Genomic DNA, 15,897 nt, shown 5'->3' on the forward strand with positions numbered 1-15,897 from the left:
ATAACACCTACAAATGTAAAACAGGAAAAGTAGCACAGGAAGTATCTATCAGTCCTTAGAAAACTATAACACATTAAAAGAAACAACATGCAGTGACTCCATCTAGTAAGGGGTCAAAATAATCTGCATGCTGACTCACAGAGTATAGATAATAAGCAAACCCGAAATCTTTAGAAGGTAAGGTAAAAATGGACACAAAGATATTGCTCAGGCAATGAATTAGGATTTGTGGATGAGTCTTGGCTCTAGAAGGAAAGGGAGTTTTCCATATAGACAAATACATCTAAAGGAGAGGGAGAGAGAATAGTACTTCACGAGTTTTGATAATCATGAAGCAGAAGGTAATCATTTCATAAGAGTTGATTAAATACTGTTCCAGATAGAGAAAAAAATACATATTATTATAGTAGATATTTGTTTTTCTGGGTCATCCACAGTTTTGAATTCTCTTATATTATGTTGATAAGTTACAAAATTGTAACTCCTGCTTTCTCAACATTAAATTTCCTTTACTGTGTTATCGAGTTATAAGTTGTCTAGGCTCTGAGGTTCAGATTTCAGAACACACAGAAAAAGGGAAAGATGTGTAGATAGAGAAGTAACATTAGAATTGCCATTGGATTAAGAATATACAACTGATGAAACAAAAAGAAAAATGACCAATGTATTTTATGTGTTAAAGACTTCAATTTAGTTTTGAGTCTGACAGAAATTCTAGAATCGACTGTTAGCTAGATCCTCAGGGGGAAAAAAGCAATAATCATAAGAGCCATGCAGGTTCACCTAGATTATTTTATTTTAAATGAATATCATTCATCTTTCTAATAGGGCTAATAGATCAGAGAAATGTGGACAGTGTTGTGTTTCTTGATTTCAGTAAAGCTTTTAACAAGTTTTCTTAGGATAGGCTGTTGAACAGGATCACAGTGTGGCTAATTGGATTTGCTTCATTATTATCTAGAGCACTACATGTTTTCAGACATTATGTTTACAGTCTATTACTGAAAAGCAAAAGTAACAGGAGGTGTTAGCCTCTGGCTTATCTTCAAGGGGCTTTCTCTAGTGGTAAGAAGCACAGCTGTTATATTTCCTAGGTGTATGCTGGTCACTCAGCTTATTAGGGCCCAGAAATCAGTATATTAGACATATAACCAACCAGTCCCTGCACCTGACTGAGTTCTGAAAGCTGCATGGAATTTCTAAGAACAGGGCTGCTGAACAAAGCTATTTGGACCACTTGAAGCTCTTTAAATCTGTTATTAAATCTCCATCAGGCCTCTGATTGCCATAAAGAAATGACATCCTGTGGAGCTGCCAGAGAAGCTGAAAGAAAGCTAATGAAATAATGAACAAACTGAGATGAAGTAAACTAAACCAAAAGATGAAAAGCAGCCACCTCTCCTGCAGGGACCACTATTCAAGGTCCTCTTTGAAAACCCCCCTCAGGAAGTACTCCTGCTATAACCTTGGTACATGCCCATCTTGTTTAACCACCACCAGAGGGATTCCTTTTTGGAGCATCTACCTGGTCATCATCTCTCTGATCTCTGTATCTTTCTCTAGAAAGGAGAGCTGAAATGAAAAGTGACTTTGGTAACTCAAGAGAGTGGAAGTTTCTGAGTCAATGGATGCCAGAAACAATGCTTGAGGAGATAGCCCAATGAAGGATTCAAGTCAGTATTTATCTCAGGACAACCAGTCCAGGTAACTGGATTCAGGTGGCCTACTCTAGGGCTGCTGTCTGCAAACTTTTAGATGCACAGGGGAACTTGCAGGATTAACATGGAAGAGCCAACGAAGATGGGGTTTTGATTGGAGCGTCTCTTCTGCTCCTTTCCAAAAGATCAAAAACCAGAAACCAAAAACTTCCTGCCCTAATAATGGTGAAGTCTAGCCTGGAATCCAGGCATTTGCTTTTGAGAAAAATATCTGTCTTTAGGAGAGCTTTGCACACCGCAACAGAACAAGTTTATATAATAGAGCTATATCAAATGGAGAGCAAAACAACTAGCTTTATGCTTCTAGTACAGACTTCTCATCACTGGATGACGCTGATTTTTTTCTTTAGAAACTGTAACTTAGGATGTTACCATGATTCGTTTTTTAAAGTGTTATGGCTTGTATCTAGATGTCCCCCAAAGCTTCATGCAGTCATGAATGGGGCTTTTCAGAGGTGGCTGAATCTAGGGTGTGTGATGCTGGTATCAAGAATGTGATGCTGGGATTAAGGGTGTAAGTGCTACTTGCCCTAAGGGTGAGTAGCCTGGATAAGATATAAGGGACAGAAAGAGCTGTGTCTCTTGGACCTTGCTGCCTGCTGCCTTGCTGACTTCTGTCTTCTGTGAACTGTTTCTCCTCTGTGATGCTCCTCTGCCATGGCACCCTGCCTGGGGGCCAGCCAATATGAACTGAAACCTCAACAAACTGTGAGCGAAATAAACCTTTCCTTCTCTAACTCTGGACTTTGGAAATTTTGTCTCCAGCAACAAGAAAAGTAACTAAAACAAAAAATTAGCATTTTTTTCCTTGAATGATGACTTTCTCTCCTTCCTACAGTGCTTTTTGTAAGAGGTAAGGAAAAGGTAACATCTTTCTGGCCTCAAGAAAGCCAGACAGACACTCTACTTCCAAACCTAAAACATCCTTGTTTTGGCATTTTTTAGAGCCTAAGGGATGCCAATGCAGTCATAACCACTCACAAGAATTTTTGAGCTGAGCTATTCTTAGCTAGCAGTGGGGTTGTGGGAAAGCTGAATTATGACAACAAAAATATAGTCATAACAGCATCAAATCCTTAAAGGACCATTTCTCCTTCAGTAAGCTATGTTCCAAGGAAAACTGTGGTATCTGTTTTCCTGTGCAGCTATTTAAAGGGCTCCTCAACATGTCACGCTCACACCCCATCAGGTAGCACGTCAGATCCTTCTCTCTCACTTTCTTTATGCTTATGATGTCACTTGTCATTGTGAAATCAGAATAACAAATTCCACCAGATGTAAAACCACCTTCTTAAAAGCTCTGTAAAGCAAGAAGAAAAGCACTGCTGTTTAGGGATTAATTGTTGGTTGAAGGTGCAAATTAGATATGAATATAGACATCTCTAGCACAACTATCTGAAAATATAATTCATCTAGACACAATAAATGAACATGACAATGAAAAAGGCATCTATGCAATTAACACAGGATAGAAATGCACAAAAGATATTACTGTATTTTGTACTTTACACATGTGTGTATGTATCCTTATAAAATTTCCTTAAAAGCTCAGTGTAGTCAATAAATGTTCTAAGGAAGAATCAATTTGTTGAATTTTCCTTAATTTTTTCTTTTCTCTTGTAAAATGTCTTATTTTTTAACTGTCCATGTTAATCATGCCTGTATTTAGCATTTAATCAACTCTATTAATTTCTCCCATTATACTGCAGTTTCCTTGACAGTGAGCGGAACACCTGTGCTTACTTGGATATCCCACTATGGCAATCACAGTAGCATGCAGTGGATGTGCAATCATTTTTTAGCTGAATGGGATTAACCTGAGACCTAAGAAAACCACCAACTTGGCAACTGAGTCCTGACTAGCCAGGGGTTAATGCTCTAAGGGGAAATGGAAATAATAAAAAATGAAATTCTAAGATTCTCAAATGCATTTAAGTGCTCTTATGAAAAATAACAACCAAACATGCTAATTCTCAAGTTGCTGATGTTATATACTAAAGCTAACTTTACATGTCACAATGGTAAGTAATTTTTAGAAATGTATTGTTTTCAAACTACAATATTAGCACCAGAAAGGATTAGTTAGAATCCAGAACCTTTAAGAGAAGGTTGGTGGGGAACTTTTATGATAACTAAGAAGCAGTTATGATATAATTGAAAGAATAAATATTAGACTTAGAGTCAGAAGACAAATTTTCAGTACAGACTTTGTTACTGATTTGATGACCTTGGCCAAATCTCTACCTTATCATTAGTTTTCCTATCTATAAAAATGGTATAAGTATGTTTATCTTTCAAGATGCTTATAAGAATTACATGAAAAAAGTAACACTAATGTTCACAGTTGGACATTATAATCCTGTAATTGATGGCTAAACTTTTCCTTTGATTGCTTCCATCCTCAGAATGCAACAAAAGACAGATTCTACCTTGTTGGAGAGACACTAGATTGATAGCCACACTCACAGGTACACAATGCATGGCAAGAGGGAGGGAGGAGGATTGGAGTGCAAAAGAAAAGAAGCACAGGGCTTGGTGTCAACAAGTTTAGGAGAAATCACAGAGAAAGAATTTCTGGATCATTGGCAGAGAGTGATGGAAAGAGATACCAAAGAGGATTTTTATAAAGTATTACCAAGGACTGTGCATTTCAATCATTTTCACAATTTTTTAAGAAAACCAAATAAAAAGATTTAGCAATTTTGAAATCATTTTTGATGATTGTATTTTGTTTCTTTTACCACAATATAACACATAAATTCTGAGTATGAGGGGTTTTTTTTGAGGGCATACAAAAAATCAAATAAGATCATGCACATGAAAGTGTTTTAAAGCTGAATAGAGAGGACCTCATTGTTCACGCTGACTTGGGTTCTGCTCCCTGTAGGAATGAGTTCACTCAGTCCAACTGTTCTATAGAAGATTGTTTTCTTTGTCATAGAAAATTTAAAATGATTTTAATAGTTATTAGAAGTATCTAAGTTGACTGCATGTTTCCTGCTTTGTCTTTGTTATTATAATATATAACACCCAAAGACAAACAGATTATGCATTCTTTAGGCAATGATTAATTTTATTAATTGGTATTTTAGGAGCAACAGTATGCCAGGAGCCATGGCACTGGAAAAAAATATTCTTATGTTAAACAAATTATCATTATTACAGAACCAATAGAAACCAATAAAAAAGTTCCACTGTATGGAGCTTTCAGCAGAGAGGCAAACCAATGAGAGCTGAGTAGTCCAAGGGAGGAGACAAAAACCTCAGCCAGGTCTTGAAATATGACAGCATCTAAATTGTTGTAAAGAAGGAAGGTCAAATAGCAAGGGCCCTACAGACCAAGCTACAGAGATATAGGAAGCAGGAGCTCTCCTAATGTAAGAAAAAATTAGTTCATTTTTAAAACTTATTTTATTTTTTATGTTTTAAATTAGTTTCATGTAACATATTGGGAATAAAGCTGAGGAGTAAACTTCAAATTAAAATTAAAAAATTAAAATTTGGCAGAGAAAATTAGATATTACAGAGTAAGAATTAAAAAGTTATTAAATATTTTGAAAGGAAAGATGTAAGTGTAGGGTTAGCCACAGCTGGGGAACCAAAGACAGCATGGTCAAATAATGAGTCCTTGTAGTCATCCCCTAGTGGCATCCCAGTGGGGTATGGTGCCAGGGAAAAATCAAGAGCTTCCTTCTCTGGACCTCACAGGTAGAGTAAATGTTGAGTGAAAACATGACTATTTATAAACATTCATAATTATCCTGTGACCTTTTACACCTAACATGTGACTTGCAAATTTATATATGACTAACATATGTAAGTGACTTATATATGACAAGTGTAACACAACATATGACTTACACTTGACAGACTGTCCCACAAATCATCATTTTTAGTATTTCTATAGCCGACCTTCTTGAGCTAGTGAACTGTTCCTTTCTGGAATTTCTCCTCACGGAGAAAATCCTTGAGCATATTCAAATACAAACTCCCTGAAAGAAAAATAAAGAGAAAAGATAAAAGAAAAGGTAATATGATATATATTTAAAGAAAGCTTAAATCTATGGAACATGGATGATGTCTGAAAATGAATAGGGAATAAAAAGTGAAACAGGTAACAGTAACTTACCAATAATGACTCAAATTGTTGATTTTTTTCAGGTGTATTTATTTCTTCTGGATACAGAGCTTGGAAGCTGCACATGACATTTACTACCTTTTTATAGGATACTGCATCAAACATTGCCTGTATTTCAGTAGGAGTTTCTGCTGGTTTAAAAATGGAGTGGGATGAATTCAGTGAATTTCTTGTGATTGCTTCAAAACATACATCCAAAAACTGGTCATCCTAAGTAGAGAAGAAAAAAATTTTTAACTTCTATTTGACACTCTAAAAGCAATAGAAAGCATTCTAGGTTTAGTAAGATGTCCTTACAGGTAAAAAAAAAAAAAAAATTAATCAATATTTCTTGCAAGATGTTTCTCTTTATATTCCCCCATCACCAATTCTCTGCTATAAGAAGACAGAAATCCAACATTCTCTCAGACATGCACTAATGTTTACCATATGCCAAGTCCTTGAATACCAAAATTAAAATAAAGGCTTCTATTTAGTAAACATTTGCTGTGTGCTAGGTCCTGCTATTCACAAACTTTCCAAGACCCCTGTGAGGGATATGCATTATACGCATTTTGTAAATGAAAATATATGAAGCTTTAGAGTTAAACTATAGCTTCAGCACATAGGAAGTAACACTGACTTTGAATCTATGTCTGTGTATGTACTGGACTAAAGGTATACCCAACATATCTAATGACCATAGTTAACCACCTCAATATGTAGATTTAAGAAGTGATCAGACATACTTGAAAAAATCCTTTAATATATTTTGGGAAAGCCAACTAGCTATTTGGAAATTTTAGAGGAGCATGCTCCCTGGACCTTAGGCACCACCAAGTGTGGAGTATAGGACAGTGATTATTCCCTCTTGCCTCACATATGCAGTTGCATATTGTACTAGTTTGCTCTCTGCACAGAAACTTTCAGGTGAGCGATTTACACTGATGGTTTTCTAAGCCTAAACATCTCATCCAATTCTGGGATCTGTTTCATATATCAAAACAGCACATGTTCATAAATGCACAAAATTTTCTCTTTAACATTCACTCAATATTTTAATCATAAGCCAAATATCCTTCTATCATTCCATTGCAACCAGGTTGCCAAACCTCTGGGAGACAAATCTCAATATTACTAGAAGTTAAACAAAATTGTAGAAATTTTATTAACTGTAGAAAAAAATATCAGGTTGCTAACTTTTTGAAAATGATTATTAGCCCCTTTCCTCCATCTTAGCTACCCTCTTTTCTCTGTATTCTTTCCTTCTACTGGTTTCCTTGTCTTTTTGATCTCACCAGCACATTTTTGCATGTCACTCTTCTCCTTCTTTTGTACCTTATTGCTTCTAACACTCCACTTCTTCTCTCCACCCAAAATCTTCTAGGTATTAGATTTGATATTAAGAAAGAAAATGAAACATATTGCAGGGGTTGTTTTTCTTCTTGGACAATAAGCATAATCTCACCCTGTCCTTAATTTTTGATGATCTGGGTCAGGGATTTAGCTCGGTGGTTTCGTTGCCTGCTGTGCAAGCACAAGGACTGGAGTTCGATCCCTGGTATAAAAAAAAAAAAATTTTTGATGATCTAAGGAGAAAAACAAGTCCCAGTGCTCTTGGTGACGTCAACTTTTATATTAAGTATTAGGTAGGTCAACTTTTTATATGAGGTATTAGGTACTTAAGAGAACCCTAAAAATTCATTTAGGTCTCTCAGATTGTTATATAAAATTACTGACCAGCAAATTTGGTAACTAACCTCTGAAACTGACTTACTTCTAGAGTTTAACTTGGCCAACACAAAGAATAAAATTCTAAGATTTAAATGTGTATAAATAAAACAAAAAATTAATAAAGATAATATAAATAGTGGTTTACTTGACCTATATTTAAATTACATTACGCATTTTAAATATTACTATTCTTTCACCCACTTTTTAATTTTATTTATTTATTTAGCTATAAGTACAATATTGTGCATCTAATATATACGTACTTTAGGACTGAAATGTCCAGAACAATGAGAAACTTAAACAATAAGATTCTAAGATTTGGAAATGCCATGTGATATTTACAGATAAAAAGGTCTAGGTCTGCAGCTTCTAGACACATACAACACTCAGATAATTTTGTTAGTAGCCATCAATCTTCCTAAGGGATTCTGTGGGAAGGACAGGAAGTGTTTTTTCAGTTTGAGAACTGATGAATATGAGAGGCATAGACTGAACTGATTCACCATTGAATATAGTTTATTCACTCATTCATGTTGTATTTAGAACCTTCTGTGTTCCTGATATCATGCCATATGTTAGAAATACAAAGATGTATGCAAAATAGCCACTGCCTCAATACAGATGATGGAAGTCAGCCAGTAGACAAGTAAATGTAGCAATGAACTATCATTTAATGTGCTAAGATCAATGTCTCTGCCAGATGCAGAGGATTCTAGGAGGAAATAACCAGTTCTTTTGGAAGAGTGTGTAGGTCAGTTAGAAAACAATTTATATCCTGAGACTTCAAGTGGTCCTTAGGTATGCAAATGCAGCAAGTAGCAGAAGCAAAGGCATATTGGGGTGTTCAGGAAATGGCAGGCAGCCTAGGATAGCTAAGGCTTATAAGAGGTGAAGCTGAAGAAATGGCAAGGAGCTGAGTCATAAAGTCCTTGTATCCCATGCTTGGGACCCAGCTGACTGGGGAATCCTTGCAAGGATTGTACACAAAGGAGTAAAATGGATATATGAACATCAATGGAAGACAATAGAGTCAAGGCAAAAATTCCAATGCTGCCTGCTGGTCCAGCCCTAGATGCTGCATCTCCATAAAAGGGAAGCTGTTAAAGGAAGTCCCGCAGGGAGCCTCAGAGCTGAGCTCTCAGACCATTTCCCTAAAAACCCAGAACAGAAAGATTAGAAGTCCCCAGACTCACTTAAGTACTTTAGAACTCCCAGTGACTAATCATTGAAACACCTAAGATGGGCCAGTGGGGAGATTCTGAACCAGAGGAAGAGTTCCTATGTTCTCAAAATATAGTGCTGAGCATGGATGCCTATGTAATTAAGTACTCAGTTCATTGCTAAAACAACAACAGCACCTTATTATAGTGATGATCAATGATAAAGTTTTAAAAAATTTAAACAGGAGATTTTGCTAACTTCTACAATGAAAAAATATTTGTATGTATGTATTTTATAAAATATGGCAAAAGAGAATTTCCAGTGCTGTTAATAATTTACTATATTACTTAGAGTTTTCAGAAATGAAGCAGAGTGGAAATAATATCTGGGTTTTGTTTTTGATGTTGTTGTTTGCTATTGCAGCCCTGGAGATGGAATCCAGGATCAGCAAGTGGCCTACTGCTGAGCTATTCTCTGAGCCCTATAGACTCAGTTATACAGTTTCATTTGTGAGTGTAATATAGCATTGATATATGGCTCTTGGATCCCTTGTTATTCAAGAAATGAAGCAATAATAGTAATGGACATTATTAATAGCTACCACTTATATCATGAATATCTTACAAGGTGATAGGCACAGAAACTATCTTTTTCTATAATCTTCACAACAGTCTTATGAAGCAGGAAGTATTACTAACTGCTTCTTATAGATGAAGACACTGAACTTCAGAGAACTCAATGGAGTGGCCAGGGTCATCAGCTCATGAGTAATTACTTGAAATACTTCGTTAGAGCTACTCAATCACAGGATCTAACCAAAGGGATATTAACCTTGTTCTTGATTGCAATGCCAGGGCACTAGGAAGGTATAAGCAGAAATATTTTAACAGACATCTTTATTTATAAAGTTTCCAATTCTGGGCTCTATTCATGTGCATAGTTCTCATTCTTCTTTTCCAAAAGACATTTGAAAATACTGCTTCAAAGAATTTTTGAAGACAAATTTGGCAGCCATTTCTCTTGCAATAAAACTCCAGTATGAGTCCTATAGTTTAGAAACTGAGTTAACTGTTACTTGACATATTGTGTTGGGTCTGATAATCCCCAAATTTCTCATTAGAGGTAAAATGTTGTGATTTTATTTTATTTCAGGAATATGAGCGATATTCTGTATAATGATCTTTTAGGCTGTTAAAAGAGAATATAATGAGTACCAACTCCCTGGTGTGCTAGTTCATGGGCTATAATTTTGGTGACCCACAACTTAGCAGAAGAAGAAGAGGTCTTGGAATCAAATAGTAATGATGTCTCTCTATATGTAATAAGGCCCCAATTTTCCATGGCTCCAAACTCAAAGTCAGGAATAGAACCTAGATCTAAGAAATAAAAACAACCACACTTAATCATTATCGCTTCCATACCAGGATTTCTCCTTGCCCTAATACATTATGATATTTTCAGTATGCATAAGCAAACTTTCTGAACAAACACTAAAACATTTAACATTGACATGGTGATTACAGTTGCACTGAAAACACTACCCATTATCAAGTAGAAAAAAAAATTCTATCAATATATTTTTGTAGTTGAAATAATCTAATATACTTAACCAGTTTTTTCCTTGAAAGTGCTGAATTCTGAAAACATTTTGAGGGATTTAAGGCCAAGAAAATAACTTATTTTAAAATACTCATTAAAAATTAATAAAAAATAAAAACTTTAAAAATTACAAGTATCAAGTAATCTCTAATATGTTTGAAATTCATCAAAATATAAATTAATTTCTTGAAAAAATAGAGACATTAATTTTAGAACACTTTTTAGAAGCAATCTCTGTAGCCAATATTTCAATTGATATTCCAAGCTCATATAGCCTCTATTATGAGCAAGAGTCCTTCTAAGGAAGTATAAGAAAAAAGCTCTGGGCATTGATTATTTCTGACCTCAATTTTCTTTTTAATGTAGATATTTCCTCTACCTCTTAAGAAAGTCTGGGGATAAAAAGTGAAATCTAACCCTTAAGCAACTCAGGCATAATATACATTAATTCATATTATATGTGCTTGTGTGTATGTATATGTATATGTACATCTTTTGCCAATGACTTCATATAGGTTAGAAAATTTCTGGCTAATATTTAATCTTAGAAATCTGCTAGCTCTTGAAGAAATAATACTTGACTAAAAAGGAAGATTTTTTTTAAAGTTTGAGATGAACCAAGTCATGTGGCTTATAATTACATTATCCAGAATTAATTCTGGTTAATTCTAGTGTATAAAAACAAGTATTTATAACACAATCAAAAACTAAATTACCACTAATAAAGATAAATATTCATTAACACTTCAAATGTAAGAATGAGTCTTTTTCTAAATTACATTAATGGATTTATTAATAAAAATTGGATTGTTTCCCATAGCCATTATAGGTGTTTATGTCTACTCTATTTTTCTTATACTGTATGCTTCTTTTCAGTTAGTTTTAAATGATGTTTTGTATGATCTTCAAGGCTGTGTTTTCAATATAAGATTGTTGATGGTTGTAATTAGGCTTTCTTGACTTTTGATCTTGGACATAGCAGTAAATTATGGGTGGACAGAATTCAATGTATCTGTGTTAACAAGTATCTAGAACCTGCTTTATACAATGAGGTAACACAATGAGTCTTGGGGGAAAATATATATATATATCCTTGAATGCATCTTTTGATGACTCCTGTTGGCTTTTTCAAGGACAATTGCATGAGAATTATGACAGGAGAAGGAAGAAGGGATATTATTGGGAGCATGTTTCTGGATCCAAAAGAATAAACATATCTTACATTACAATGGCCCAAAACTCAAAGAAATAATTTATATAAATTATAAAATTTAAGCCACACTTTTTATGCTCTGAAACGTTATAAAAATAGCTTCATTTATAATTTAAGATAGAAAATTAAAAACAAGTTATACTATGGGTATCATTTTATATAAAGACCTACTACCACATCCAAATTAAATTATCTTTTTTCCTATTTTAAAAAAAGTCTTCCAAAGTCTTACCTTCCAAATTCAATGGCCAATAAAGATAACATAGAAAGACAGTTTAGTTCTTTGGTTAAATGAATCTTGGCAATTTTTAGAAAAATTGCTAGTCTTACACAAATAATGGTTTATAGGATTGCTTCAGAAAGTTAATTCAGTTCTAACACAAAATGCAAGTATTTTTTCATTAAATCTCATAAAATGGAGAAATGATCCACATTACTTAGGCTTCTAAGTACTGTATTTACTATACTCAAGGAATATCTCTGAAGAATAAATCATTTCTCTCTGGATCTAGTGAATCTCTTCACTATTCATTTAAATGACATACGAGAGAAGAAAGCAAAGCAAGTTCTATGAGCATATATAGAGGAAATGATGTGGAATTTGAACATACTCAGTTTGGGGGAGTGGATAGTTGATATCAAAATACTTTTTTAAAAAATCAAATAATTTCCATGATGGCTAGAAAGTATAATGTGCTTGATTCCATTTTTCCAGGCATATGTAGATAAACACCTAGGAAAAACAGATTAGGAGTAGTCTTTGAATGAGTATCCTGGCACAATCCCATTCCTGACAATGCTGACCCACAGAAAGGCACACTGAATTTTTTTTAAAAAATAACTTTATTATCAAACACACACACACAAAACTTAAAATCATTCAAAGAAGAACAATCCAAGGGAAAAAAAACCTACAATAATATTCAAATACAGTAGAACTCAACCAAAACAAAACTGAAAAGCACTGAAACATTTTTCCATATAACTTAAAAAAGCATCTCAAGCACCAACAAGACACCAGAGGATGTGATTTGTTTCAGAAAGATCCCCAAAACCAACACTGAACAAATAGTGGTCTGGAAAAAAACTCCAGTTAGCTAGCAGACTCCACATAAGCCAAGCTTCTCCCTAATTTAAATTTTGATACAGTCACATCCATGGTGGAAACACAATCCAAGAAATATGTTATTTTGCCATTTCATCCATGTGTATCCTTAATTACACTTTCAGTTTCTCACACTAGAGAAACTATTCTGAATTTACACATATGTGTCCTATTTATTTCACTTAAGAGGATGGCCTCAATATGCATCCATTTAGCTATAAATGTCTCTAGTTTCTTATTCTTTATGGCTGAGTAGTACTGCATTTCATTAAAAAAAAACCCATATCTTCTCTACCCAGCTTCCATTTAATGGGCACTTGGGCTGTTTCCAAGCTTTCGCTATTAAGAACTGTGCTGCTATAAACATGGGTGCACATGTATCACTGTAGTACGATTCTTTTAATTCTTTTGGGAAGATACCCAGCAGGGGGATAGCTGGGTTGAATGGGACCTCTAAGCCTAATTCTTTGAAGTATCTCCATACTGATTTCCACAGTGGTTGCACCAGTCTGCACTCCTACCAACAATGGAGAAGAGTTCCTTTCTCCCCACACCCCCGCCAGGATTTTTTTATTGGATGATTTCTTGATAGCAGCCATTCTTTCTGGGGTGAGGTGGAATCTCGGTGTTGTTTTCATCTGCATCTCTCGAATAACCAGTGATGTTGAACACTTTTTCACATATTTATTTGCTGCTTTTACTTCTTTGTCTGAGAGATGTCTGTTCATTTCAGATGCCCATTTTTGAATTGGGTTTTTGAATTTGGGGGTCTGAGTTTTTCAGTTCTTTATACATTCTAGATAGTAGTCCTTTGCCTGATGTACAGTTGCTGAAAATTTTTTCCCGCATTGTAGGTTGTCTCTTAGCTCTGTTGGTGGTTTCTCTTGCAGTGCAGAAGCTTTTTAATAAGCTAATATCCCAGTTGTTGATTATTTGTGCAAGTTCTCATCAAGGAAATTGAAAGGGCAACAAAGGTTCCAAATTCATTCCTGGAAGCAAGTATTACTTTGATTCCAAAACCAGGGAAAGACACAACCCAAAAAGAGAAGTACAGGCCAATCTCCCTAATGAACATAGATGCAAAAATCCTCAATAAGATACTGACAAACAGAATACAAAGGGTCATCAAGAAGATCATACACCCTGACCAAGTCAGATTTATCCCAGGGATGCAAGGATGGTTCAACATTCATAAATCAATAAACATAGTACACTATATTAACAGAGCCAAGAACCAAAACCATATGATCATCTCAATAGATGCAGAAAAGGCATTCAACAAAATCCAACACCCATTCATGATAAAAACCTTACAGAAAATTGGAATAGAAGGTCTTTATCTCAACTTGATTAAGGCTATCTATGAAAAACCAACAGCCAACATCATACTACATGGTCAAAAGCTGAAAACTTTCACGCTAAAATCAGGAACAAGACAAGGATGCCCACTATCACCATTTCTGTTTAATATTATTCTCAAAACATTAGCCACAGAAACTAGAAAAGAGAAAGAAATAAAAGGAATAAAAATAGGAAAGGAAGAAGTTAAACTGTCATTATTTGCTGCTGATATGATACTTTATATAAAAGACCAAAGTACTCTGCTGAAAGACTTCTAGGCTTAATTGACAGATTCAGTAGAGTAGCTGGATATAAGGTCAACACTCAAAAAACAATAGCCTTTTTAGGTACAAATAGTAGACTCACTGAGAGAGAAATTAGGGAAACAATTCCTTTTACAATAGCATTCAAAAAAATGAAATATCTAGGAATCAATCTAACAAACGAAGCAAAAGACCTCTACACTGAAAACTATAGCACTTTGAAAAAGGAGATTGAGGACGATATAAGAAAATGGAAAGATATCCCTTGTTCCTAGATAGGAAGAACCAATATAGTGAAAATGGCCATACTTCCAAAACTATTATATAGGTTTAATGCAATGCCGATTGAAATTCCAACAATATATTTCACAGAATTAGAGAAAACAATCCAAAAATTCATTTGGAACCAGAAGAGACCTAGAATAGCAAAAGAAATTTTAGGCAACAGGGATATGGCTGTGGGTATTACGATCCCCAACTTGAAACTATACTACAAAGCTACTGTGATAAAAACAGGATGGTACTGGCAAAGAAACAGACCCAAGGATCAGTGGAATAGATTAGGAGATGCAGAAATGACTACAGATATGCTCAGCCACCTCATCTTTGACAAAGGAGCCAACCATACTCATTGGAGGAAAGATTGCCTATTTAATAAATGGTGTGGGAAAAACTGGATTTCAACCTGCCAAAGATTAAAACTAGACCCATACCTATCACCATGTACTAAATTAAGATAGAAGTGGATTAAAGATTTAAATATTAAGACAGAAACACTAACTTTGCTGGAAGATAAGTTAGGTAGAACTCTTGAAGACATTAGTATAGGAAAAAATTTTATGAACAAAACCTCAGTGGCACACTGCATTTTTAAAGAAAATATTGAATGACTTAACATGTTGTCAATAAGGGCTAGGAGGTTCTGTGAAATATTAAAGCAAAAGTCAGATTTGAAAATTATAAATAACCCTACTTTTTTTTGTTACAATCAACTTCCTTGGTGCTAATCTATAAACTTCAAACTATATTAACTCATTATGAAAATCTATTTGAGAATGAATATGATATACTCTGGTACTTGAAAACTAGCATTCCAAAATTACAACCATAAATAATGGGTTTTTTTGGTTTTTTTGATACCAGGGATTGAACTCGTGTCCTTGAGCTTGAGCAGCAGATGGTGAAACCACTGAGCTAAATCCCCAGCCCTCAACCATAAATAATTTAAATAAAGTCTTGATGACAAAGCTTATGTGGGAGAGCCCTCAAGAATGGATAAGATCCACTGTCCATCTTATCTATTTAAAGCTAATATACATATATACATATATATTTACTTTATATATAAATATATACATATATATTTACTAGTTCCTTCAAAATAACTACCTCTTAAGTGGAAAAAACAAATTAGATTCTAATTTTCTTAGCTTCTAAGAATAGGGCTACTTTCATTTCATGACCTACTTTCATGCTTTGAATTTAACAGAAGTCCCTTGAACCTTTCATATAGAAAATATGTAAACAGCCACCACTTTTAAAAATAATTAACCAGGACCTCTGCTAAATACTTATATGTAAAATATCATTTAAGGCTCACACATCCCCATTCCATGACATATGTGCCATTATCCTTATTTTATAGG

At 34.6% G+C, this 15,897-nt stretch overlaps 1 protein-coding gene and 1 long non-coding RNA gene across 5 annotated transcripts in view; one reads left to right on the plus strand and one right to left on the minus strand.

Annotated features, from left to right (window-relative positions):
* LOC110348512 (kinetochore-associated protein NSL1 homolog) overlaps positions 1-15,897 on the minus strand; it is a 93,634-nt gene that overhangs the window by 19,493 nt on the left and 58,244 nt on the right. For all 4 annotated transcript variants that reach the window (XM_087180909.1, XM_087180911.1, XM_087180912.1 and 1 more), the window contains exons 4-5: positions 5,848-6,066; positions 5,580-5,710 (exon numbers count right to left, since the gene is read on the minus strand). In XM_087180909.1, the coding sequence (XP_087037035.1) occupies positions 5,696-5,710; positions 5,848-6,066 (234 nt within the window). In that variant the 3' untranslated portion in view covers positions 5,580-5,695. The remainder of the gene's footprint in view (positions 1-5,579; positions 5,711-5,847; positions 6,067-15,897) is intronic.
* Positions 2,880-6,060, plus strand: LOC110348513 (uncharacterized). Its single transcript, XR_002393817.2, has 4 exons — positions 2,880-3,235; positions 3,428-3,739; positions 4,124-4,186; positions 5,880-6,060. It is a non-coding gene; the product is annotated as an uncharacterized LOC110348513 (long non-coding RNA).

The sequence above is a fragment of the Heterocephalus glaber genome, unplaced genomic scaffold (assembly GCF_053883595.1).
Source record: "Heterocephalus glaber isolate CG9 unplaced genomic scaffold, H.glaber_assembly_v1.0 deba00001465, whole genome shotgun sequence".
NCBI lineage: Eukaryota > Metazoa > Chordata > Mammalia > Rodentia > Bathyergidae > Heterocephalus > Heterocephalus glaber.